Genomic DNA, 25,055 nt, shown 5'->3' with positions numbered 1-25,055 from the left:
CTCTCTCTCTCTCTCTCTCTCTCTCTCTCTCTCTCTCTCTCTATTTGTTGAGTTGGCGTTTGCTGGGTTGGTGGACGGGTGTGAGAGTGGGAATGGAACATTGAGCGCTGGGATATCGACCGCCTCGGCTCGGGGGAGTACGGACCGCGTCGGTGGGTAGAACTGTCTGTCCTTGTTCGAAGGCATGTCAGGTAAGATGAGATGTCGTCGCGGACGGTCTGGATTGAGGTATTCCTGTTGCGGAACATCCTTGGTGAAATGTCCTTGGGAAAGGGTATTTATACCAGGTGAGACGACCTTGTTGAAGGGTATTCCCAGACGAGATACCGTGGCCGCTCAAGATTCCGAGACTGAGATTTTGATGAACGCTATTGAAGATACCGCTGTCAAATGATCTTTGCCAGAACAAAGTAAACATCAGCCTCCCCTTTAGCAAACCTTCAGTGGACGGTCACTGGACAGGGTACGCAGCTCCAGAATTTCCTCTGGATGGCGTAGAGGTATGTTCTCTATTTGGAATCTCTGGTTACCTCAACATCTCCCTTCGCTCGGCGCTCATCGAGCCTCATAAACTGAGAGCCTCTATCGCTTGGTCTGGAGGTAGGTATTTTTCCACGGCAATCGAGTCAGACCCTTAGGCTGCCTTCTTGATACGACGGCTCTGGTCCAGGTCGATTGATAAATGGAAGCAAGATTCCTTCTGATGAGCTTCTATCATAGAAGGCGGCTTTCTTCAATGGAGAATCGACCGAATATCTTACCCTGAGGACTTCGATGTGTCGACAGTCTCGTGATCTTTGAGAGCTCATAATACACAAGCCAGGGTCGTTCGTCTGATACTACGGACATATTTTGACCAATACTGAACAAAACACATCATCTCGGTGCCTCTGTCGCTGGAGGATGGGCGCCATATGCCAGGCTCTTCGCAGCCAAGACGGAGTCCTATCTGACGAAACATGCATTCTCTTGGTGGAAGCCTGATCCCATGTGCGGAATGACGGGCCGATTCCAGCGCCTCGGGAGCCCTCCAGCAAGAAGTCTTCTGCATACCCAGCGTGCTCCCGGAGAGCATCTTCCTGCGGCCGAATGTCTCGACAACCAGTGCAACTGCACCAGATGATGGTTCAAGGCTTCGAATATCGATGGCCATATACTGGCTACTGCTCTCTTCTGGAGTGACTCTGTCCGAGTCAATTGGCTCCAGGCTTGACACCCGGCGAGATGCTGTTGCACTCCAGCTGCGAAGTGACCTCAAAAAGGCGAGGCTGGTTGCAACCCATTCACTGCCTTCCAACACGACACTGGCAATATCAGAATTACAACCCCTCCCATTGGTCCTGTGGCCGATTTTCACCCCGGATTGCGCCAGTTCAATGCACTAAACCCGCGAGAGTGGCTGGCCAAATCACTATATTCCCTAACACCGGACGGACAAACGCTGGGACGAGTGAAGTGTTAAAGTATGGCACTCAGTCTAACGCATAAAAACCTCGCAGTTTGCTCACCTACTCATCCTTCCACTTTATGATCTCGCTTCGGTTTCTTACAGTCTTTGCTCCTGCAAGCTGATCTTCTTCGATCGCAACAGCAGAGATATCACAAAGATTGACCCCATTGCGCTTTGCGCTTCGTTGACAAGATGAGCTCTCCCTTGGGAAGAAAGCGTCGTCACTCAGGCATGAATGAAGCCAGCTATTCTTCTTCGCCAACCACACTGAGCTCTACCGCTACAGGACAGGCTTCTGCCACGCTTCAAGGAGCAGTCAACTACGGCCACGGATGGGCAGCGAACTCTACAGCCATGAGCAGCGTTGTGCAAGGCAACATTGGTCCGCCTCAACCCGTATCCGACTCACCCTACAAACAAGTCAGCGAGCTTCACAACATGAACCTCATGGGAAACGAGGTCGAAATGCCATTGTTCGACTCTCCTTCTAACGGTCAAGCGTCCAACGTTTTCACGGATGCAGAAACAGAGGAATTCATTAGACTGCTTCAATCTGCCATCGCCGAAGACGATTCTGTGAACGACAACCCCGGCTACAGCTCTGGTGCAGCCTCATCCTCTCCCATGGACCAGACCAATAATCAAGTCGTCCTGAACAGCAACACTGAGCTGGACTCGACCTTCTTCCCCGATGTTGCAGCCGACTCTGCTTTCTCTTCCTCCAGTCCCGCAGACAACTCGAACACTTCCCCCAATACCGCAGCCACTCTGGACTCCTCTCCACCGATCGTTACAGCAACAAGCGCAGATAATGTCTACAGCACTTTCCAAAGTCCCGGTCAGGCCACTGCATTCGAGGGTATCAACAATTTTGGCGGCCAGCAGATTTCTGGTTCGTTTCAACACGAGGCTGTCCACCCTCGATTTCAGACAATTGCAAGAGATGGACAAATACATACGAAGTCGGGAGAACAGACCAACAACGGCCGTGCTAGTCGCCTGTCAGGCCCTGATGCTCGCACGTCTGGCTTTCCGCAGTCGTCGCTGGCCTCTCAACAACCCACCAGCCAGAGCCATCCAGGTCTCAAGACGCTGGGTAGTCCGTTTCATCCCACGTCTGCTGCCGAGAGACTTCAGCATGATATCCAGCCTGTATTGCACCATTTCCAAGCTCCCCAAATGCCAGCCAGAGACCTGCAACCGCAACCTCGTCCAATGAACAATGTCTCCCCTACGCCTGTCCCTCGACAAGGCCCACGTCAACCGGCATCCCAAGCAAGACCTACCCTGGTCAAGGCTACGAATGGCAGAGTGTCTTCATTCTCCTCGCCTGGTCTCCCGGCAATGTCCACAACTGAGCAGAACATGCCAGCAACTCGTCTTGCGGCAAACGGCCAGTGGGCAATGAGTAACGACGATCCGACGTCTCCAGTCCTTCCACCGGCAAAGAGAGCCCGCACTTCGCCCACGTCAACCACCACCAGTGTCGACCCAGAAAGCGTTCTTACCAATGTGGCTGCGCGGCAAAATCAAAACTACGAAATCATACGCATGCCTCAACAGTACAACCTTACTAAATTGACCGAGTATTTCAATCAAGCAGACATCCCTCAAGACTACAAGTGGACAGTCCGCACCTACCAGGATCAAGAACCACCACCATCGAGGATGTGTCAGATGACTGGTTATGAGTATCCCGTTCCTCCTGTCACCGGCATATTGGCTCCCACGGTTGATGGCGAGGCTGGTGCAGAGTCGTACGGACAAATGCTTCAACGAATGTTGAAAGAAAGACTTGCCTCTGCTCCGTCTCATGGTCAAGGTCGGCGTCAAGTATCAAGCCAGGCCCATATTTCACCAGTTCAAGGCCCAGGTCGTCGTCGAGGCTCGGGTCAAGCTCAAGGTCAGGTGCTGACTCAAGCTCAGTCTCAGAGTCAAAGTGCAATGCAGTCAATGCAGTCTCAATTCTATACCCAAGAGCTGGCTCCTGATTCATTGCACGGCCAGGCTTACGGTCAAGCTCAAGTTCAAGGTTGCCCACAGCGTTCAAATCAGGCTCGAGGCCCAGTCAATCAATCAACGATGGATCAAGCTCATGCACAGGCTCAACCTCATGGTTCCGCGCAGGGTCGAGGTCATGCTCTGATCACAAGCGATGATCCAATGCAAGGTCAAGTCTTTGTTGAAGGCCATACTCATGATATGATGCAGCATCAGGGTCAGTGTCATGCTCAGCCACAAAATCGTGGTTTGATCGAATACCAAAATGACACCCACTCCCCAGAACATCAACTGCTCCATGGTCACATCTATGCCCAGGCTCCCGGTCATGCTTTTTTGCAGAATCAGACTCAAACTCATGGTTACAATCCAATTCATGGAGGAGAGCAAGCACAGTTGCTGGCACAGCCTCGCATGCAGACGTCCCGACCATTGCGTGGTCCACGCACTCCAATGTTGCAACAGCATCAATCGACTCCACGTCTTTCAGTCGCGCAGCAGCAGCAGGCTAATGTCACTCCGCGAGCTGGACATATAAGACAAGCATCGACGCCTACCCCGTCGCCACGTTACGTGACTGTCCAGTCGCAGACTCAAGGTCGCCGAGGCCGAGCTCAAGCTCAAGCTCACGGTCAAGGCCAAGCTCACGGTCAAGGCCAAGCTCACGGTCATGGTCAAGCTCACGGTCATGGTCAAGCTCAAGGTCATGGTCAAGCTCAAGGTCATGGTCAAGCTCAAGGTCATGGTCAAGCTCAACACAACATCCCCAGTGCATCCCACGAAACGGTACTATCTCCATCTCAAAGCTACGCTTGGGCTCAGAATATGAATGTAGGCCAGGACGAGCACGAGCCTCAAACCCAACATGTCCACCCCCCAGCGGACCTGGACCAGGATCAGGACCACGACCAGGACTTCTGTGAAATCTACGCCACAAACCAAGTTCAGAATCAGAATCAATTCCAGCCTGAATTGTTCACCACCCTCCCTTCGACCTCGGATGGAATGACCTTCGGTAGCAATGTGATAGTCCTGGACGATTTCGCAACCACTACCGCCGCGACGCTGGACGGCCTCAATGCCCCCATTGTCAATTTTGACAAGTCACTGAAAGTGAATGCTGATGCAGCGCAAGACCAATCGATAGAGAATATGTTTCAGCGAGACAATCTGGACCATGACCTTGACCTGGACTTGGGTATCGACTTGGATATCGACATGCTGATGGATACTTACACCGATACTACTACTCATGCCAATACTCATACTCACACCGATACCAACACTCATACCAATACTCATACCAGTACCGGAGAGCATGCAAGCTCGGCCATCGGTCTAGGGTTGACTCTCGCTACCGACGTCTCGCGGGACACGAACAAGTCCATCAACCCGAACTTGAAGATGCAAGTGAACCCGATTGGCAATGTGCATGGTAATAAACCAATTCCCAGCTATGGTAATCTAGCTGGTGCTGCCGTTACTGCGTCTATCAATGCTATGGACAATGACAAGATCAGCAAGACCAGCGACAAGACCAGCGACAAGACCAGCGACAAGACCAGCGACCACAACGCGAATACTGTCGGCACTAACAACAACAGTGACGGCTACCATGGCATAAACAATGGTAATGGTAATACTGCATCCATCACCGCTACCACTGCGACAGCCAGTGCCACAACTGTTCCCTCTCCGCCTGATACTGATACTGAGTATGTGATGAACAACAATCCCACCATTACTCCCAACTTGAACACCACCGCCAATACTCCCAACTTGAACACCAACACCAATCCCAATATCACCATCAACAAGAATCCAACCCCACAAGACTCCTCCACCCAACAGCAGCAGAAGCTGCAGCAGACCGAAGCAACACAGCTACAACAACAACAACAACCATTCGCCTTCAACACCGACCTCCCAGAGTCCGTGGAAGTATGGCCCTCGGCGCTAGAAGACTTCGACATGAACGCCAGCGGCGATCTCGACCTGTCCTCGATCGACTGGGACAAGGAATTCGGGTTCTTGAAAGACCTAGAGAAGAACGGGGTCGATGCGATCGCGGAGTTGAATCTGGATGAGGTGTTTCAGTTTGCTGGGGTGACTGCGGAGCCGGCTGCGGATTTGGGATTGTGATGGGATTGTGAAATGAAGGGAATACTTCGGACGAGTATGGATGGTTCTGATGTTGGTTTGACTTGAGGTCTTAGGACCTACAGGTGTCATTCTCATCCTTGTCTTCATCAACATCTTCATCCACGTCCTCATCGTCATCCACACCCACATCGTCAACTTCATCCACATCAACCTCCTCCGCCTCATCCACGTCCTCATCCAGATCCAGATCAAACAGATCAAACAGATCAAACACCTCGCTCGGCCTATTTTGTTACGAAATGGGAAAAGTTCCCGGAAGCGAATACCTCACTCCAGATCAAGTCGCGAAAGTCTTTGCCCCCTCGAGCACAAATTGAGAGGGAAGGTGTGCGTGCAGTGGATGCCGAAACTTTGTACTTTCGAGACATGGCCCTGATAGGGGCGAGACTCCTGGTGGGTGTATCATCGGCGTCAGCATCAAACGAATGGGCTTCGAGAATGGTAGAACACACATTGCAGTTACAAAGCGTGCAAAGCTGCAGTCTCCATAGATTACAGCTACAGGTCACAGCCTACAGACCACAAACCACAGAATACAGAATACAAACCCCATAGAGTGCAGAATACACCGTACAATTTCATTCAGTTTTATGGCTTTCCAACCCTCATTCCTGGCCATAGACCGACAAATCCAAACCCATGCCTTTGGCCACCTTCCTCTCCATCCATCTGCGCTTGAACTCCTCTCTAGCCAGATCTCTTGTCCGTCTAGCCCACACGTCGCTCGCGATCCGCCCGCGCACAAACCCTTCCTGTAGCGCCAGAATGGCCGCCTCGATCCCCCTCTCTTCACATGCGGCGTCGTAGAGCTGTCGGGCCACGATGGTCGGCGGGACCAGCATCTCGTCGACGCGCGGCACGTCGTTCTGCTGGGCGCGTTTGCGGGCCGAGGAAATGACGGCGTCGGATTTGGCCAGCGACGTCGACAGCAGCGAAATGTTCGACGACACTGTCGCGTTTAAGGCCTGGAGGTCATTCATTTCCGCGCTGAGAGCCTGTAGGGTCGATTGCATGGCCGCATGTTGTGAGGATAATGGGCCAAGTGCCGCGCTGGATTGCTCGATTTGGGAGTGTAGTGACTGCGTGATTTGATGGGAGAGGTGCGTCAGGAGAGCTTCCTTTTCTGGGTTGCGAGGGATCGGTGGGGCCGGGATGTTGCTTGTTTGTGACGAGTTGGGGGCTCCGGTGGCCGAAGGGAGAGGGATGTCGAATGGCGAGTCTAGGAGATTGGGTGTAGGTGGTCGAGGGGGCTTGATAGAAGGTTGGGGTTGTGATTGCTGTTGCTGTTGTTGATATGGCGGTTGTGTTTGTGTTTGTGTTTGAGGATGTTGGTACGGAGGTTGATAGGGATATTGGTAAGGACGTTGGTACGGACGTTGGTACGGCTGTTGATACGGAGGATGGGCGTGTGGTGGTTGTGGTTGGGGATGGGGTTGTGCCACTGGTGGTTGACCCTCTGGATAGTGCTGAGGTGCAGGTTCTTCCAACGACGCTTGTCGCTGTCCATATGGATCAGCTGGAGGTCTCCCTTGATCATAGCCTTGACCGGGTGGCGAGCTCAATGGACCTGGGAAGTGCGGTGGAAATTGATTAGGAGGAAACTGTTGTGGTTCCCCCGGCCGTGGCGGTTGATGTCGATATGGCAGTTGAGGCTGCGGCTGATGTTCGTACGGTTGCGGCTGTTGTTGCGGAGGGATTGATTGTCTCAAACTACTGGTTCGTTGCGGCATATAATTCGTGACGCTTGCCGACCTTTGCACAGTCCCATTGCCGTAAGGTTGCTGCGATCTCGAGGGTGCCCCTCCGGAACTCTGTGGCAGAGGAGGTGGACCGTCATACCTCCCATGTTGTTGGTACGCCGATGCTGGACTCGTTGGACTTTGCGGCGGATAACCTTGAGTTGGTTGTTTGGGGAGAGGTGGCAGTGGTGGAGGAGCTCCTGTCTGTGCTGTTGGACTTGAGCCATGCACGTTCAGATGAGGTTGGTGTTGCTGGATTTCCCTGGGCAGAGGCGGGACAGGGGGTGGTGTCGGTTGAACGGGTCTCTGCTGCTGCTGAGGTGTCCGTGACATGACAGGAGGCTCCTTTGCAAAGACATCCGATAGTATAGACAGAAAGTCCACGACATTTGACCTCTTGAAGAACCATTCCGTCAGAATCCCGTCTTCTGCTGCTATCTGTATGTCTGCAAACTCACCTCCCATGTTTCCCTCCAGTGCGCAAGATATGGATGGTATATCTTCCCATCACCCCCAACATGTTGCCCGGGTCTTATCATCATGTCCTCCGTCGGCGTCACATAGCAGATGGGCGGCTCGTATGGGTGGGCATGTGGGATCCATAACGAGATCGGAAATCTATACGTATTCCCTCTGAAGTTGACGGGGATCGTGCCTTTGAAGTGGACTAGGAGTGCGGACGCTCCGTCCTCATATGCTAAGCAACATGTCAATCCCTAGCAGTCTTTTCACTCTTTTGTCTGGTCGCAACGTACTGTACACATCTGTCCGCGGGGTGAGCCCCGGATGGCGGGCCAGGACATGGGCAAGGTCCGAGTACGTTCGATTCGGTTGTTGGTATTCCTACGCAGATTAGCCTGGCAGTGGGTTATGGAGGGCTCTGGCATCGTCCTACATGCTTCAAGACATCGTACAGCCAGGCAAGTGTCTTTTGTGGCACTCCTGCCATTGAAGCAACGTTTGGTGGTTGAGGTCAGTTGTTTTCGGGCATCGCAGGCAGTTGAGGCGCCAGGTCTCTAATTGGCCAAGGCTGGTGCGTGAACTGGCATGGGGGGATTGGAGTCTAAGAGTCTCTCAAGTCAGACAACAAACCGTTTACACCGGAAACATCACACTCCTGCTCCAACCATAAGACAAGCTATCGAGAATTTTCACTTGAATGGATGCAACACATCATATTCATCGAGTCTAACTCTGGGGTATCATAATGCTAAGGTACTGAACAATTCATCCAAGACTGATGAAGCAAGCCGTCCTCGCCCGTCAAGCCATCTTCAGAACAATCCGATGCAGTCCCCTTTACTTGCGCTCAGCAGAGGCCTGCTTGTCCAATTCTACTTCCACTCCGCGCTGCCGTGTCTTTCCCTCATCGTGGATGTTATTGTATTTGGCTTGTTCCTCGCGATCGCCAGTCAGTCCAGAAACGGCACTACCGACCGCACCCTGGACACGATCGCTGACACCCTTTCCTAAGTCACTGAGCTGGCCCTTGGCCTCCTTGGCTTGACCCTGGGCGTTCTGATCACGGCCTTGTTGCTTGAGATTTTCGCTGCCGACAAGGTTGCCGATGGCTTCCTTCGTGCTGCCGATGGTCTGATCCCATTGTCCTTCCGTCCGATCGCTGTTGTCTTTCGCAAGGACGCCCGTGGAGCTAACAGCGAACGGGCCTGCTTTCACAGCAGAGTGCGAGAGGTCGGATTCGGTTGCTCCTTTGTTCTTGTATTCTTCCGCTTTGGCCTGGCGTAGATGTTAGTCCTGTCGGTTGGTTGTTGACCGTGGATGTCTGGTCCGCAACTTACCTGATCGGCGGTGTTTCCGGTCACAGCAGCAATGCCGGATTGAACATAGCCGGTTGCACTGTCAATGGCAGCCTTAAGGGTGGATGGGCTTTCATTGGAAGACATTATTGTGGTTGAAAAGTATCTTGAAGTCGGGTATTCGTCGGCTGAGTATTGGTGTAATAAGTGGTCTTCGTGTTCGTGTGAGCTGTATATTGGCAAAGGAAAAGTGTTCCGGGATGGGACAACAACTTTATACTTGCGTGTGAGGCGAAGCAGGCAACATGCAAGCCCGGTGATCTGCGAAAGAAACAAAGAAAGACCACGTGAAGCCTATGATGTCATAGGGCACACACGTCACTGGCACTTCAGCTGGAGATGATGGGAGGGCGAGTCCACCAACTGCGCCGCCAAAGGACTGCGTTCGACGTCGACGTCGAACTCAAGCGCCGTTCCCAGCTAAAATTTCATAAGATCGTGCTTCCGATTTCGAGTCCACTCTTGACGCATCCAGATCGTGGCCATTGCCGGATTGTCTTCGGCATCGCAAGCATCGCAAGCATCGCAAACAGAGCCACGTCATGTGAAGATCGTCAGCATCAGGTCTTCTCTCGTGCTTCACCCAGGAGCTCGCTTGCGCCATATCTGAGTTTGCATGTGCGGCGGCGACGGCGACGGCTACAGCAACGGCCGCGCTGCGTTGCATTGCGTACAGCAGTCACGGATAACCCATATCTTAAAACCTGAGCTTCGGACACACAAACACCAACAAGAATGCCACAATCCACATTCCAAAGATCATGGCGTATAACTTCAATCGACCAAACAATCCCTCTTCCTCGCTCATGCGTCGCAAGAAGGCCATGTTTTTGCTGGCCGCCTCCATCCCGCTCACACTCATATCAAGGCCTTGAATTGCACGTCCCAGGATCCCCTTGTCCTGCTCCAAGGAAAACTGCATGGCTCGACTTTGCTGCTTCAACTGTGCCGCCATCCTGACCAAGGAAGTCGTAATGTCTTCTTGAACACGAGAGGAATCCAGCAATGTCCGCTCCGTAGATTCGAGATTGGAGAAGCCAGTTGTATGGGCACCAGGGGCGGATGACTTGTCTTGCTGGTTCTTCCCTCTGTGCCGGATTCCGGAAGAAGTAAACAGCTCTTCTCGCGTATCTTTAATGTTGGGGGCATCGTCCGTGATGGAATTCTCCTCTTCCACCAGGGTGACAGGTCGACCCTCCTTCAAAATATCGTCTTGTTGATGTTCCTCAGCTGTCATACTAACATCAGTCTGTAGCGATTGTTGTCGCAGCACGTCGTAGAGTGTATCGCCGTCCTCGTCGCTCGTGAGCGGCCGCAGGGTTTCGGAGCCCATCGATTCCACCTCCCGTCCAATTTCCTCTATCCGGTGTCTCAATTTCTTAATAACCGCTCTCTTCTCCGCGAGATCCTTGACGGCTTCGTATTTTGCCCTCTGTACTCGAATCCCTTGCGCCCGCCGCTCCAGTTGCAACAGCAGCGTTCGGGCGCCTTCGATATTGTGCAGCCATTTGTTGCGATGGTAAGGAAGTGGTGACCGCAGTTCGGCCTGTATCTGTCTTTGCAAACCACTCAAGCTGCCATCATCGGAGGGAGAAGGGGTCAGGAGGATGAGGTGCTGGAATCGCACGAGTGTCCGGTGCAGATTGAGATAGTCCACTTCATGTCGAAAGAGCCGTGTCTGTTGATTGTCGCCTAAAATCTGGTCTCGTTTTGTACCCGCCCCGAACGGTAGTCCAACCGGACGTAGAGCAGAAGTCAAAGACATGATCAGGCGGGCTTCACCCAAGCGGCCGTCGTTTGAGGCTTTCAACGAACGGTCGATGGAGATGTGGTCTGAAAGCCCGCTGGCGCCAGATGCGGAGTTGCACCCCCAGAACTACACATGTGGGTTCACGCTTGGCCGCTCAACCAACTTAAGTTCTCGCGGTTAAACCAAACCTTGGCAGGGACAAACGCGCAAGTGCCAGGTACTACGTAGGTATACTAGTAGTAGGTATGTACTTTTGGCTCCCGTCCTTTACAACTCTGGCGACAACGCTCAATGCATTGAAATGCTCAGCTCTGAAACATAAATCTGATGACCACAGTCGACAGCTTTACAGTCGTGGTACCTATGTCTGCTCGGGAGAATGATGTACACCAAAGGCTAATTTCTCTTTTCCCCGAAATCTCTAAACTCGACAACGCCTCCTTCATAGCCCAACCGTGAAAACCTGTGATGAACGCTCCATTTCATTTCAAGCCTGTGAGTTTCAAGGAAGATGAATGTTGACCTTGGTTGCACGCTGACGAGACGCCGGTCACCGCACACAAATAGGTGCCTTAACCCAACCTGGGGATCCGCCGGACGTCTGCCTGGGGGTCAAGTGGAATAATTCACTGCCAAAGAGGATCCGGTGGAATCTTCGGTGGACAGGGCATTAGGATATACACCATGCTTAGAAGTCGGAAAGGGGTGGCAAGTCGAACTGGACAGTCGACCGGTAGAAGGCGAGCTTGTCAACACTTCCAAGAACATCCCCCAAGCCATCCTTGATCGTCCTTGGGTCATACAAACCAGTTGCGGACCAACGCCAACTGCAATTCGATAATAAGGTGTGACTCATGCCTATTGTCATCATATGAGCCCGCACATTCGAAGGTTTTCTTGGATGATGATATCTAGATCGACGTCAGCTGGAACAGTAAGAACACAATACCAGCCAACGTACCGTTAACCGCTCCCATGACGAATCGTATTTGAGTGGTATCCGTGGCGCAAGTGAAGTGCGTGTAGATTTGCTTCGTCTCAGCTTGATTGAGCGACACGAATCTGTTCAGAATGTAGTCACACGCCGCAGCGTAATCGGGACCGCCTGAAAAAAAGTGAGCAGAAACTCTCCAACCGGGCCATGTTGACGGTGGGACCAACCTTCATAATCTGGGAAGTAATTCTGCATCGGACTGACGGGAAGCTTCTCCTTGAATCTGTCGATCTTGTTCAAAAACAAGATGATGCTGGTCTTGATGAACCACCTGGAGTTGCATATGCTGTCGAAAAGGGTCAGCGCTTCCTGCATCCGGTTCACCGTCTCATCCTCGAAGAGTAATTGGTCGTATTCGGAGATGGCAACCAAGAAAAGGATGGTGGTGACATTCTCGAAGCAGTGAATCCATTTCTTCCGTTCCGACCGTTGGCCGCCGACATCAAACATGCGATAGGTGAGATCCTGGATGATGAATGTCGTCTCGGTGATACCAGTAGTCTTCACTCGAGACCGCAGGACGTCTTGATCGTTGGGTAGGTAATCGTGGGCTGCGATACGGTCGATGGAGTCGAAATAGCTGGGTGTTGGTCAAAAAACTGTCCATCAGATCTAGTCCTAACCTCGCGCAACTTACTATTTTGCCGAATCATTCAGTTGGTATTCTCTTGACCGCTTGAAGCATTCTTGTACGCCTGCATCGTGCCACAGCGCCTTGATTGCGGCTCCAACCTCGGGAGGGAGGCTGTCGCCTTCGATCTGCGGAGGCTGCATGAAAATAGTTTGGACATGATATTCGGCTCGAGGGTCATCGAGAGGTAGTTCGAGGGATTCCATGGCCTCTAGTATAACGCGCATGGATTGAACCGTGTTGGAGAAGATGATTTCCTTGAAGGATTCGCGCTCGTCTCGTGAATAACCTCCCTCATGAATGAGTTTCATCTGTTTGAGGATCGTAGATTTCCCTGATTCACCAGCGCCTGTACATGATGTTAAGAGTTGATTATCACGTCGCATATAATGGTCTGTACGTACCAAGCAGGAGCATCTTGATCTCATTCCGCTGGGCCATCTTGTCCCTCTTGAGTTGATTTTCAATTTCATCATTCCTTGCCTTGCCGGCGGTGTCTTCTTTGCTCGCACCGCACCCCATGGCTGCCGGTCACCGTGTTGCCCTTCGAGGAAAGGTCTCGAGTCTCGATTCAGGGCTGGGAGCCACGAGCCTGCAACCAGAGCTTGCACGAAGTCAGCATGCAGCAATGGCAGACAATGATATGATAGGTATCCGTTTTGCTGTAATCGCAAACCGATCTGTAGTGACGTGCGGGAGTGTGTATAATGCTCACCTGCGTCCGAAATCTGGTGCCACAGGATGGCTACAAAACGTTTGTAGCGGGAAGAGTGAACCCGCAGGTGAACCAGAGGAAGGTGAGGCTGGCGGTGATAGGGAATCCGAGAAGATCGGCACGGGAGAGAGCGAAATGCGGCAGAATTGGCGTCGATCAGTGAGCTGGACGGCGCGAGCGACAGGGCGGTTGCCAGTGTCAGGGCACAGAATGTCGATGGGAGGTCGGTGCTCTCTTTCTTTCCTTTTGTCGTATGAGCCCCGTCCACCGTGCACGGCACTGCACTGCACTGCACACTGCGACTGCGAGGAATAGGTAACGACTAGAAGTCGCTGATGGCCGGATGGAATAGAAATGGGGACGAAACGATGAATGAAGGACGAGACAATAATGGATGGCGGCAGGCCAACCCAGCGAGGCAGGAGAGTCGAGGAATCAATCGAAGAGCATGCTGTCTTGAGTCTAGTTGTGCAATACTGTGCCAGGGTGTTAGTGTAGTAGCCCAAGTAGGACAGGCGCAGTTTTGCAGGGAGTGGCCACAAAAATGACGGGAGTGGGTGCACGGCGGGAGACACGATACCGTAGTGGGTGGCTAGGAGGCTAAGTGTCTAGGTTAGGTATAAGGGCCGGGTACCTAGAGATAGATCCGGTTCACGTCCAAGTTGGACCCAAGTTGGCAGGTCCAGGTTCAGGTTTACGGGTGACCTATAGCGTTTGCTTAGTGCGGGCCAGCTAAACTGAAGGACGCTTAGTACCGCCGCCCTCTAGCCCTCACCTGCACTGGGGTTTGTCGGAAGAAGTGCCTAATCCCCTTTGAAAGACGGCTCATCTGCTTAAGGTGTCGCCGATTCAGGTAGAGCGTTTGACTCCTCTTCCTTTCTCCTCCCTTGACTAGTTGCCCGAAGCTCACTTGAAGCCGGGACATGGCCCTGATCCCAAATTGGTCCCTGCGATCAGAAGAGTGAGTGATTAGCTTTACAGAGCAATGGCCTTTTCGCTGTGTGAGATGCACGTCGCCTTTTTTCCCTTCCGCTGTGGTAACACTGACAGATTGGGTGGTCGTAGGAGTAGCCAGGGACGGAGTTACGTTCGTCTTCCTCATCTCTCACTTATCAAGTCGATCCCGAAGCATCCCTCCACCGCCTCCGCCGTCGCCTGTCTTGAACCATTTATCATTGGACTGCGGCCTTGTCAAGCATGAAGCCCCTCCCTAGAGCTCCTACGCCATCACTTGAAAAAGAACCTCTACTGGTCGACTTGACATCCGTACCTACTATTTCATCCTCGACCCCTGTCGAGGGACTTGGTTCTGGGTCTTGACACCCTCGGATTGCCCACTTGGTGGCACCTACGAGGCTATCCCGCTCCTAGTACTTAGCACCGGTACTGGCGCAGGGGCCAGCTTGGAGACTCCGCCAAAGCCCCTTCTGACTTCAGACGAAAGAATTGGTCGCTTCAAACATGATTGCGTCGAGAGTTGGGCCGAATCTCTTTATAAATAGCTGGCAGAATTGATGGATTGCCCGTTACAAAATCTACTGGAGCCTTGTACACAATTATGGTCTGGCTTCCGAAATTGAATGCCCTGGGCCAGACCATTGAGGCCAGCGACGACAAGGCTTTGTACCTGCTGATCGGGAGTTGGATGAACCTTCTCAAGCGATCTAGTGCATCCGCCAACCCCTTGAAATTGCAGGCCGTCCGGCCTCTGTCATGCTTCCGATGGTTGAAGAAACATTCTGCATCCAACGCCCCTGTACCGATATGCAGGCCATCATCAACGGCGCCTTCAAGCGAACCGATGGCGAGACAGGTTTAAAATTGTTCTGGGAGTTCTAAGAGGGCGTATAACAGGCTGTCAGTCCAGGCTCGCCCACCGTTGCGTGATCTTGCCCATACAGTTTGCATCAGGCTGGGCATCGTTATGTTTCGTGCTTGATGACCCGACGACGCCCTGTGCTGCGTAAATGAAACCCCAGTTTTGTGTGGTAGCTTACAGGCAGTAACAGCCGCGGCAATCACCACCATCACCGCTATTAGGATGGCCGTTGTTGGCCATGCAGCGAGAGATGTCCAATATAGATATAATAACATTGGAAGGTATCATATCATTGTCACCCGTAGATGTGCTCTCGGAGACTTCAGAGCCTGGAAGTAAGACCTGCATCTCCATGTCAGTACCAGATCCGCGGAATCGACCTGGTGACAGCCGTCGGGGCGTCGATCACGCCTGAGTACCCAGTAAGTAGTACGACGAGTGCACAGACAGCACCTCGGACCTGGAAGCTATTCTGTCCATACCCACATCTCGAGTCCACACTGAGGGCGACGTGCTGCGTTTCATGCGTCCTTCAAGCTTCAGACACTATTAAATTTTCTGGTGCACAACCGCCAATTTCTTCTACATTCCCGCGCAGGGGATGGTGTGAGGGACCGGGTCTGGGGCAGATCAATCCACTTTGCCGGGCTGAAGGGAGGCTCCCTAATACCTAGGTAGGTACCTACCTAGGCATTACACTGCAAACTTTCCAAGCCTCGGGGGCCCTTTTACTGGTTAAACGGTCTGGAAGTCTCCCAAGGTGTTCTGTGACAAGTGGCAGCGAGTACCGCCTCCAACCTTGCTCTTCCAGCCGCCCGTCTATTCGCTCCCTGGCAGTCGAAAGAATTGCGATGTTCTGTATTGGGAGATCAAAAGCGCCACCAACCTGCATGCCGTGCAACCTGTCAAATCAAACCGAGCTGTAGCAGCTCAGTAACTCACATCCTGACCTGCTTGCTATGGTGTTCTGGGTCGTTCACTCACCGCCGGCATTGACGTCGACATCCGGTCTGATTGCATCGGTTCAACGCCATCTCAGCTGCAAATCGAGGTGCCACTGTCTTAAAATGGACATACTGCCGCCTGCAATGGAAATATCTGCGCGGCACGGCTGAAAGCTGCTTCAAGTTAGGTGTATGATCGTCACGGTGTGCCCTTACCAACCAATGCCCTCGAGGCACCTCTCACAACGCACCTTGCCTTGGTACCCACGGCTCATATTGTTGGCTGTCATATCTGGTACCTGGAAGGTCCATATCCATGCAAAGCTGATGTACTCGTGCAGACGGGCGGCGACGACCTCATCCTCCCCTGCACAAAGCCGCTTTCGACTAGCTTGCCGCGCCCAGCTTCCCTCATTGTGCTGTCAAACAGTGGATTGATAGCAACCAGATCGTCGATCCATATGCCATTGGATCGTTTCATTTCAAGTTGGATGTGCATGGAGATATCTGACTAGCCCGACGTCCTCAAGGCAGCCTCAAAATACTATTAATATATCGATCCAGCGTCTGCAATTTGCAGCCGATTTTGATCTGAAGAGCATTGAAGGGCACAACTGTTTTTATAACGTTCAACTCGACGCTTTTAGACCCCGAAGGGAGAGTGCCGGTAAGACATGTCCTTGTCGACATCACTGTGGCATGTTGACATGTCCAGAGGTGCGATATGCCCCTACATCTGGCTTTGCAGCCATGGCAGGTCGAGTCAACGTGCCTGTGCTCGTTGAGCCCAGTCTTCAGCCTCATCTCCAGAAAGAGAAGAGAGCCCAGACCTCCGAAAGGACGCTGGCGCTTAAGTATCAGCGAAAGCCGCACTGCGGAATGCGGACTACGGACTTCCATGTTCACATGTTACAGACATTTGCAGCTCAATGTACCCACATACACACACCTCGCCACATCCTGATGTCTGGAGTCGGCCACACGAATCATAGCTGTACATGGAGATGGTATGTCACCCATGGTAGGCGCTGCTTAAGATCCCTGCTGCCTCGTTACCTGGATGAGTTGATGCTTCCTCCATAGAGGGAAACTGCAACAACCCCACCTCAGCCTTGCGCATACTTCTATGTGGAGTCATTCACAATTGCCTAATCTGGCATCCTCATCAACCTTCGCACAGCAAGCATAATGTCGTCTGGTGAAGCAGTGGCTGCCCTAGGTGCAATTCAGCTAGAGGACCTGCGTACTAGCCTTCTAAGAACTTGAAGTGCCCTGGTGGATGTGATCCATGCCGGCGAAAAGCTTGCAGCCGACTCAGTGGCCCGTTGGCCCAACCTTACCTGAAGGCATGAGCGCCTTGTGCTCTTTTCTCGGCCTGCCAATGCAATGGACCCTGATGGGACCAATTGCCCACCAGCCTTTCTGTGAGGGACTTTCATGTCCTCAGCCCAATCCAGGCATGTAAGCCAAGACCGCTCCTGTGCTTCTACCCTGAAATTCCAGCATTTCTAACATTGGTCCCGCCTATGCATATTTAACACCACGCAATATCTCCAGCATGTCCAATCTACCAGGCTGTTGATAGCGTACAGGTCTGGCACTCTGCTGACCAGGAAGACGGCAGCCTTGACCTGGGCCCTAGGGCACGCCCTTGCAGGCTGGGAAGCTGGTAAGTAACAGCTTCTGTTCTTCTTTGATCTCTTAACTGACATGTCTTCAACTCTGCTTGTGCCAAAATGGGTCGATGCGATAGAACTGGAGACTCGTCAAGGGCACAGTGGGACCGTCAGTGAGCGGGGCACACACCATGCAGAGCATTCGCGATCTCTTCACGGGATTGGATGACGAGACGGGGGACCAGGCTTCCGGCGGTCTGGCAGCCAAGCTGGCTCGACATTGGGCTGGGTTGCATGACGATACTTGGGTCTGGGGGGGTGACGCCGCGAATGGGGTGGGCATTGAGAGAGCTGGCCAACTGCTATGAGAACAGTTTGTTTGGTCTCTGACGGCGAGAATAATATGTGACTGGAGGTTGAAGCCGTCTCGGGTCACAGTAGGCCGTAGTCATCCTCATCACGATATCGTCAAGCTATCGCCAATTGGCGATACTAGGAAGGAAATAGGGGCAGCTCCATGGGGAGTAATGTTTGCCATTATATGGGCGGACTGGCCTACCCTATATTTCAATCAGCATTCTCAGAGAGAAGAAGATGGTCTTGTACTTCAAACGTTCCAGGGTTGCCCTTAGCTTTCTCTTCTCACGTTGAAGAGGTAGGTAGATAGTACATCGACCCTCCAGGCCTTCCCTGAGATGCAGTGGAGGTAGAGAGCTTGCAAATGACGCTGTCTGACAGATTGTTATTTCGGATCAAGGCTCGTCCCCGGTGTAATTCTCCACACTTCTTCTGTCAGACGATTGCTCAATTTTGCGGGGATCTCGCCCAATCCGATCGCGCATCTTCCTTTAGTCGCTTGGGATTTGTACCACGTCTTCAGTACCTACTTCAGTACCTACCTACCTACTAAGGTACCTGGTAGGTGTACACCGACGGTCACGGCGTCCGTGTTCCAGATCTATTGTCTGCTTGCTCCTCCATTTCCAAGCACACGCGTGTTGTTCTGGTCAATCCGGCCGTCTCAACACTACGACCTCAGCTAGCGCTTAAGAGCAGCCGCAAACATGTCCTACGAAATGTCGACCCGCCATGCGACGCGAATAGGCACAAAACGTGAGCTTAAACCTCTCTCAGATCGCTATATTATTTGTTTCCAATCTGGTGGCTTGTGGCTCACCACTCTTTCCTTTAGCATTCAACCACAGCCAATCCGAAGCAGCTGAACGAGAATACGACCGACTCCGGGACCTCGCCAGACAAGAAGCAGCCAAACGCGCCTCCTGCTCCGCCCGCTCCCAAGAAGCATACCAACGCGGTGATGGCGCGGCAGCACATGCGCTGTCGGAAGAGGCCAAGGCCCATGGTCGCAAGATGGAAGAGTACAACAGACAAGCATCGGAATTCATCTTTCGAGAAAACAATGCTCCCGGAAGAGTCCCCGCCGACACGATCGATCTGCACGGCCAATTTGTCGAGGAAGCCGAAGACATCCTGGAAGAGCGGATCCGGTATGCTCGAGCGCACGGCGACAAACATCTCCATGTCATCGTGGGCAAAGGGAACCATAGTACTGGACATGTCCAGAAACTCAAGCCTCGGGTCGAACAAGTCTGTCAGGAGCTGGGGCTGCAGTATCGCACCGAACCGAACGAGGGCAGAATCTATGTTGACTTGACCGGTGGTGCTGTAGATATGCAGAATGCGAATAATTGGGCGGGATATCAATCACAGCAACAACCGCAAACATATTCAGGCATGGCCGGCCATCAGCAACAACAGGGTTACGGGCATCAACAGTCGTATCAACAGCATCCTTCGCGGCCTCATCAGCAGCAACAACACCAACAAGGTCATGGACAGGGCCAGACTGATCAAGTGGAAAAGCTGGTCAAGAAGTTTCTTCCGCGGCTCATTGACAGGCTTCTCAGGTGGCTTTGCCATTGATATCAAAGCGATCGTTGGGAGCCAATACGCGACATACTTGTGTTGTCTGCTGAGGTATGCGATGGCAACGATACTCTGTCTATCAGGTTGCACGAGAACGAGTCAACGGAACTACATAGTGCACGTCCATATATTAGCTAGGAGAAGCAGCAAAAACGAGCTCGGTGGATAATCTCGACACACGGGAAGACGGACGGGAGACTCGAACTTGTCACAGAGCGACGGCAGCATGCTTCACTAAGGCAGTTCAGCAGAGCGGCAGCCATCATCAGGCACTGAGGCCTCCCAAGTGCACAGGATTTGCATCGATTATGGCTAGTCGATGCAGTTGGGCCAGGACGCTGACACAAGTCTTCTCCGGTCCTTGATCAAGTCACGATTCTGCACCAATCCACTTCGACCACCGCCTGACACTGACTTGGCGTAACCAATTGCGATATTCACTGACCGAAGCACAAGACCGCGATTCCACGGCGCACGCCATCTTCTCGCGGTTAAACTATCACACCTAGGGATGAGAAGAAGGTGGCTTGGGATGGCAAGCCTCGTTGACTCAGGAATGTTAGCTCTGGGACTGCTAGTTGCATTCACGTGTCGTGGCTATATTGCTCATCAGGTCATCGGCTCGTCTGCTACTGCAGATTCACCGGCTTATCTATCCCCCAGCAGGATGACCAGGAAAAGATGCTCAGCGAGTTTGAGTTTGCTGGGCAAGGGAGATCTTGGAAGACTTGAAGTGCAAGAAGAGATAAGGAAAGGCTTGGACTCGGTCCAGCTCGTCTCCAGCACCATACTCCTTCGTGAAGAGTCCAAGTACGATCCTAGATCGTGGATTCTTTGGTTTCTCGTTCTTTTCTTTTGCGAACACGACATAGACCGGTGAGGGTTGAGAGGAAGAGTTGAGGTTAGAGAGTGGATAATGGCCGAAAATAGCAGTCAAAACGCTGCTTTATAGTATCCACAAAATCGTGGGGGTTGAGAACAGGGCGGCGCTTGTTGCTGCCGAAAAGGGCTGACATCTCCTTGGCAGTCTTGGGAATTGCATTTTACTCGATTTCATCGAGTCATATCAGGTCAACTTCATCCCTGGCCTCGCAGTTCAGCCAAACACCATCGATCATCCAGCTCGTTATCATGATGTTGCTTTCTTTTGCTGTTCTCCAGATGTCAGCTTTCCTATCTTCCAATCCTTGCGGGTCTCAATGCAATATGTTGGATTCTAGCCTGGACGCCGGTCGCGGCACGGACAATCGCACTCCAGCGTAAAATTGGTTTGGCGTGGCTACCACAGATGCGACGAAGCCAGAAGAAAGTGTACAGTGTAGAAAAATCCCTTCCAGACGGCTCTCGACGGCGACCATTAGTCGCGGCCTTTACAAGAACCATGCAAAGTCTGATCGACGTTGGGTTGGTGCTCCCAGTGGTACAAACGGACAAAATCTGCGAGATATGACGGAGGCCGTGCAGGGTTCTCAACGGTACACCCTCAAAGTGTGGAGAAACATCCCCAGGCCAAAGACCCAGCCATGGGTCGTCTTTCTGAAGAAACTTCAACCTCACGCGAGCCACGAGACCGACGGTGGACCATTATTCGCAATCCCTTTCCTATCGCTTGGCCTGAATTCGAGAGTCGGCGACAGTTGTGCCCTCTCTGCGGTTGCCGGCGTGGCGCTGTCCTCTCCAAACTTCCACCGCCCATCCTTTCGTTCTGCGCGCTCGTCTTTGTCCGGTCCCTTTTCGCTTGGATGTCGAGCATTGCTCCCCACTCCCAGTCGTCTATTCGCTTCAACCTAGCCTTATGACCCCTGCGCTGCTTTGCTGATAACGGCTGCTGCCTTGGCCCACCTTGACAGGGTGTGACATCAAGCCGCTTGCGTCCCTACAGACGACGGCGTGAATGGGAGGTTTTTGCTTTTGGCACATATTCGACTTAAAACCCTTCGATGCTCTCGCCGGCCCACGACTCAGACATAGAATTAGATACCATTGCGTCCTCTTCCGCCCATTTACCTGGACCATCCTCTTGGGAAGACTCCGAACCATTACTTTCTCAGTCGGTTTCGCCTGTCGTGCGATCCTCACTTGACAACGCTCTCTGTGAGGATAGTCTGAGTGGCATTGCTGTCCGTCGGATTTTCTTCTTCTTACCCACTCATATACAACAACAGTTTTCGTGCGCCATGGCGATGTTCAGAAGTTCCAAGGCTTCAAAATTGCTGTCCAAGCTGGCCACGGAGTCCGAGCCCGGCCTTACGAGTGCACAGTTGATGTTGACGAACCAGGATTTGAAACCCGTCGAACCTGAACGTCGTCAGTGGGGACCATGGAACTTTGTGGGTGAGTGAAGCTCTAGACCACATTTCGATCATGGCATTGCTCATGGCCGTCAGGTTTCTGGGTTGCCGACTCTTTCAATATCAACACATGGATGATTGCTTCGTCCAGCATCACAGGCGGTGGTCTTGCATGGTGGCACGCATGGCTTTGTGTGTGGATCGGCTACTTCATCGCTGCTGTCTTCGTCTGCCTGACCGGTCGCATCGGTGCTGTGTACCATATCTCGTTTCCGGTCATGTCTCGTGCTTCTTTTGGGATCTGGGGTTCTCTGTGGCCCGTCTTTAATCGTGCAGGTAGGTGACGGCCTGATATATGTTTGAAGCACCCATGGCTCATCATTGCTTTCAGGAATGGCCTGCGTATGGTACGGCGTTCAAGCCTGGATCGGTGGTGAATGTGTGACCCTGATGATCAGATCCATTGTGAGTGCCATGCTATGTTTGGGAAGTGTCCTTATTGACAACAAGCTGTAGTGGCCTTCATTTTACACCCTGCACAACGGTATCCCCAGCTCGGGCACCAACACAAGAGATTTCGTCGGTTTCTTTATCTTCTGGGTGGGCTCTCTGCCGGCAATCTGGTTCCCAGTCCATAAGATTCGACATCTCTTCACCGTCAAGGCTTACTTTGTACCTTGTGCCGGTATAGCCTTCTTCGGCTGGGCAATTGCAAAAGCCAATGGTATCGGGCCGAGTAAGTACCTACGAGCCACGTCTTTGTTGTCACCGAACCTAATACTCTTGAAGTCGTTCACCAGCCAGCAACGGCTTCAGGATCTGCTTTGGCTTGGGGATGGATCTCAGGCATAATGAGCGCGATTGCCAACTTCGCAACACTCATCGTCAACGATGCGTAGGTGGAGTATTGGAGAGCAAGAGTCGCCTGTTCATACTGACATGCTGTAGTGATTTCACCCGGTTCGCCAACAGACCTAAGGCTGCGTTGTGGTCGCAACTCTTCACGATTCCCATCGGGTTCGCGATTACCTCCTTTATCGGCATCATTGTGTCCTCCTCGTCGATGGTGATCTACGGCACCGCCATTTGGAATCCTCTAGACCTCCTCTCCCAATTCCTCCTAGACGATGCCACGGGAGCCGAACGGTTTGGTGTTTTTGTCATTGCCGCTGCCTTTGTTCTGGCTCAATTGGGGACCAATATCGCAGCAAACAGCGTGTCGGCGGGTATGTTTTTTAAGCCTCGACCAGCACCGGAAGTCCGTCCGACTGACATCTTTCTGATAGGTACCGATATGACGGCTCTCTTCCCGCGCTACCTCAATATCCGTCGCGGAGGGTATATTTGCGCCATCATCGGGCTTTGCATGTGTCCGTGGAATCTGCTCAGCTCATCCAACAATTTCACGACATATCTATCGGCGTATTCCGTCTTCCTATCGTCCATCGCCGGCGTGATTCTCTGCGATTATTACTTCGTTCGCAAAGGGTACCTTGATTTGAAGGGACTCTACTCCGCTCAGAAGTCCTCTCCGTACTTCTATTGGATGGGATGGTCCTGGAGAGGATACGTCGCCTATATCTGCGGCATATTGATCAACGTCGTGGGTTTCGTGGACGCCATTGGAACCGAGGGCCGTGTAAGTTTAAAACTGCAAATTGCGAATCCCTGTTTGTGTGCAGTGGAGAGCAGATACGGATTTCAGACGCATTGGGGCCATATCCACTCTGGTGATCGACCATGTTATGTATGAATTCATGATGCTAACAATCTGAATCTAGATGCCAATGGGCGCAGTCTACATCTACCGCTTCAACTTCTTTTGCGGCCTGCTCGTCGCCATGGCCGTCTACTATCTCCTGTGCTGGTGGAAGCCCGTCCCCGCCACCAGCAGCGTGTGGTGCGAGAAGCCCGACGCCGCCGACCGCCAGTTTTCCGTCGTCTATACCGAAGGCGAAGGCTACGACGAGGAACGATCGACGGGGACAGATGCGCTCGGTAAACAGCCCATGCACGGGGATGAGAAGACGACCGTGTACGACGACAAGACGCGGGAGACCACTTTTTGAATGTTCTGCCAGCAGATCGTTCGATCTTGTTGAGTGCTGTGGTGGATCAACCTTCGACACTATCTATATATGCAACAATTACACCAGAAGATGAAGATGAAGACGATGACGGTACTGCTTAAGCAGACTTGGTTTACATTACTTTAGGTAACGTGTATACATACATACATACATACATACCTATCCAATCCAAAAGTGTATTCGAACGTTGAATGTTGGCTCAGCTGTCGCTCGAAACCGAGCCTCACAAGTAGTCTTACAATTTTCGATGCAGTATCACAGTTTTCGATGCATGACACGACAAGCAGGTGAGGTGGCCTTAGGAACTCTTTGTCTCTAGCATCAACCAACCTGCGACTTGGGCAATGATGTTTGATTTCAAGTTCCCTTCTCCATGCTGCCAATTATCCCTGCCATACTAGTACCTGGGTAGGTAGTACATGTCCATTCATCGGCTACATGGCTACTATGGCAAGTCCATCAAGCCGGTTATCAGAAACAGAAACACTCCTTTTTCCACCTTCAACCATCCCTCGAAGCCTGCTTCAGACCTGTCTCTCTCTCATGTCAACAGGAGCCCCTGACGGAATAGAACATGAACGTGACCCTTCTTCAGTCCATCTATCCGTTCAATTCTACTCTACTCTAGTCCCCTCCTTCTCCCTTCTCCTTGTTCAAAATCTCACTTCTACTGAGGGCCCAGGATCCGTCCGGGAACAGAGTAGGAACCGATCTATACCCTCCTACACAAGGAGTACCTACACAGGAGTATTCTTGATAGACAATAGGCAGGCTACTTTACCTCAGACACCTCCTTTTACCTTCTTCCTGACATTTCATGTCACGCCGAGCAAAGCAAATGAAACTGCAAGTGAGCAAAAGGCAACCTGAACCTGAATGTGGTTACAACCAACCACGTCAAGAGGTTCGTTCATATGATTCTTTCCCACCATCTATCTTTATATCTATTCGATCCAACCATGACCACCTCCATGACCACCTCCATGACCACCTCCACCTCTATCACCACCTCTATCACCACCTCTATCACCACCTCTATCACCACCTCTATCACCACCTCTATCACCACCTCTATCACCACCTCTATC

At 52.2% G+C, this 25,055-nt stretch overlaps 7 protein-coding genes across 7 annotated transcripts; 3 read left to right on the top strand and 4 right to left on the bottom strand.

The window, feature by feature from the left end:
* Positions 1-1,642: 1,642 nt before the first annotated feature.
* Positions 1,643-5,593, top strand: A1O1_06837 (uncharacterized protein; the record flags this gene model as incomplete). The annotated part of the gene is made up of 1 exon (XM_007727714.1): positions 1,643-5,593. One exon carries the CDS (start codon positions 1,643-1,645, stop codon positions 5,591-5,593), a length of 3,951 nt encoding a protein of 1,316 aa, XP_007725904.1.
* A 626-nt stretch (positions 5,594-6,219) lies between these two features.
* A1O1_06836 (uncharacterized protein) lies at positions 6,220-8,302 on the bottom strand (the record flags this gene model as incomplete). Its single annotated transcript, XM_007727713.1, has 4 exons — positions 6,220-7,749; positions 7,812-8,050; positions 8,109-8,196; positions 8,249-8,302. 4 exons carry the CDS (start codon positions 8,300-8,302, stop codon positions 6,220-6,222), a joined length of 1,911 nt encoding a protein of 636 aa, XP_007725903.1.
* A 350-nt stretch (positions 8,303-8,652) lies between these two features.
* On the bottom strand, positions 8,653-9,257 carry A1O1_06835 (uncharacterized protein; the record flags this gene model as incomplete). Its single annotated transcript, XM_007727712.1, has 2 exons — positions 8,653-9,090; positions 9,153-9,257. The coding sequence occupies 2 exons, from the start codon at positions 9,255-9,257 to the stop codon at positions 8,653-8,655; spliced, it is 543 nt and encodes a 180-aa protein (XP_007725902.1).
* Positions 9,258-9,867: 610 nt separating this feature from the next.
* On the bottom strand, positions 9,868-10,935 carry A1O1_06834 (uncharacterized protein; the record flags this gene model as incomplete). The annotated part of the gene is made up of 1 exon (XM_007727711.1): positions 9,868-10,935. The coding sequence occupies one exon, from the start codon at positions 10,933-10,935 to the stop codon at positions 9,868-9,870; it is 1,068 nt and encodes a 355-aa protein (XP_007725901.1).
* Positions 10,936-11,787: 852 nt separating this feature from the next.
* Positions 11,788-13,067, bottom strand: A1O1_06833 (guanine nucleotide-binding protein subunit alpha; the record flags this gene model as incomplete). Its single annotated transcript, XM_007727710.1, has 5 exons — positions 11,788-11,831; positions 11,882-12,025; positions 12,082-12,494; positions 12,552-12,894; positions 12,950-13,067. 5 exons carry the CDS (start codon positions 13,065-13,067, stop codon positions 11,788-11,790), a joined length of 1,062 nt encoding a protein of 353 aa, XP_007725900.1.
* A 5,636-nt stretch (positions 13,068-18,703) lies between these two features.
* A1O1_06832 (uncharacterized protein) lies at positions 18,704-19,583 on the top strand (the record flags this gene model as incomplete). Its single annotated transcript, XM_007727709.1, has 2 exons — positions 18,704-18,752; positions 18,832-19,583. 2 exons carry the CDS (start codon positions 18,704-18,706, stop codon positions 19,581-19,583), a joined length of 801 nt encoding a protein of 266 aa, XP_007725899.1.
* Positions 19,584-21,763: 2,180 nt separating this feature from the next.
* A1O1_06831 (NCS1 family nucleobase:cation symporter-1) lies at positions 21,764-23,946 on the top strand (the record flags this gene model as incomplete). The annotated part of the gene is made up of 8 exons (XM_007727708.1): positions 21,764-21,920; positions 21,974-22,213; positions 22,269-22,342; positions 22,394-22,613; positions 22,667-22,772; positions 22,826-23,103; positions 23,164-23,516; positions 23,659-23,946. The coding sequence occupies 8 exons, from the start codon at positions 21,764-21,766 to the stop codon at positions 23,944-23,946; spliced, it is 1,716 nt and encodes a 571-aa protein (XP_007725898.1).
* Between the last annotated feature and the right edge of the window lie 1,109 nt (positions 23,947-25,055).

Source organism: Capronia coronata (assembly GCF_000585585.1).
Source record: "Capronia coronata CBS 617.96 chromosome Unknown acBCG-supercont1.6, whole genome shotgun sequence".
In the NCBI taxonomy this organism is placed as follows: domain Eukaryota; kingdom Fungi; phylum Ascomycota; class Eurotiomycetes; order Chaetothyriales; family Herpotrichiellaceae; genus Capronia; species Capronia coronata.
This window is presented reverse-complemented; position numbering and strand designations above follow the sequence as displayed.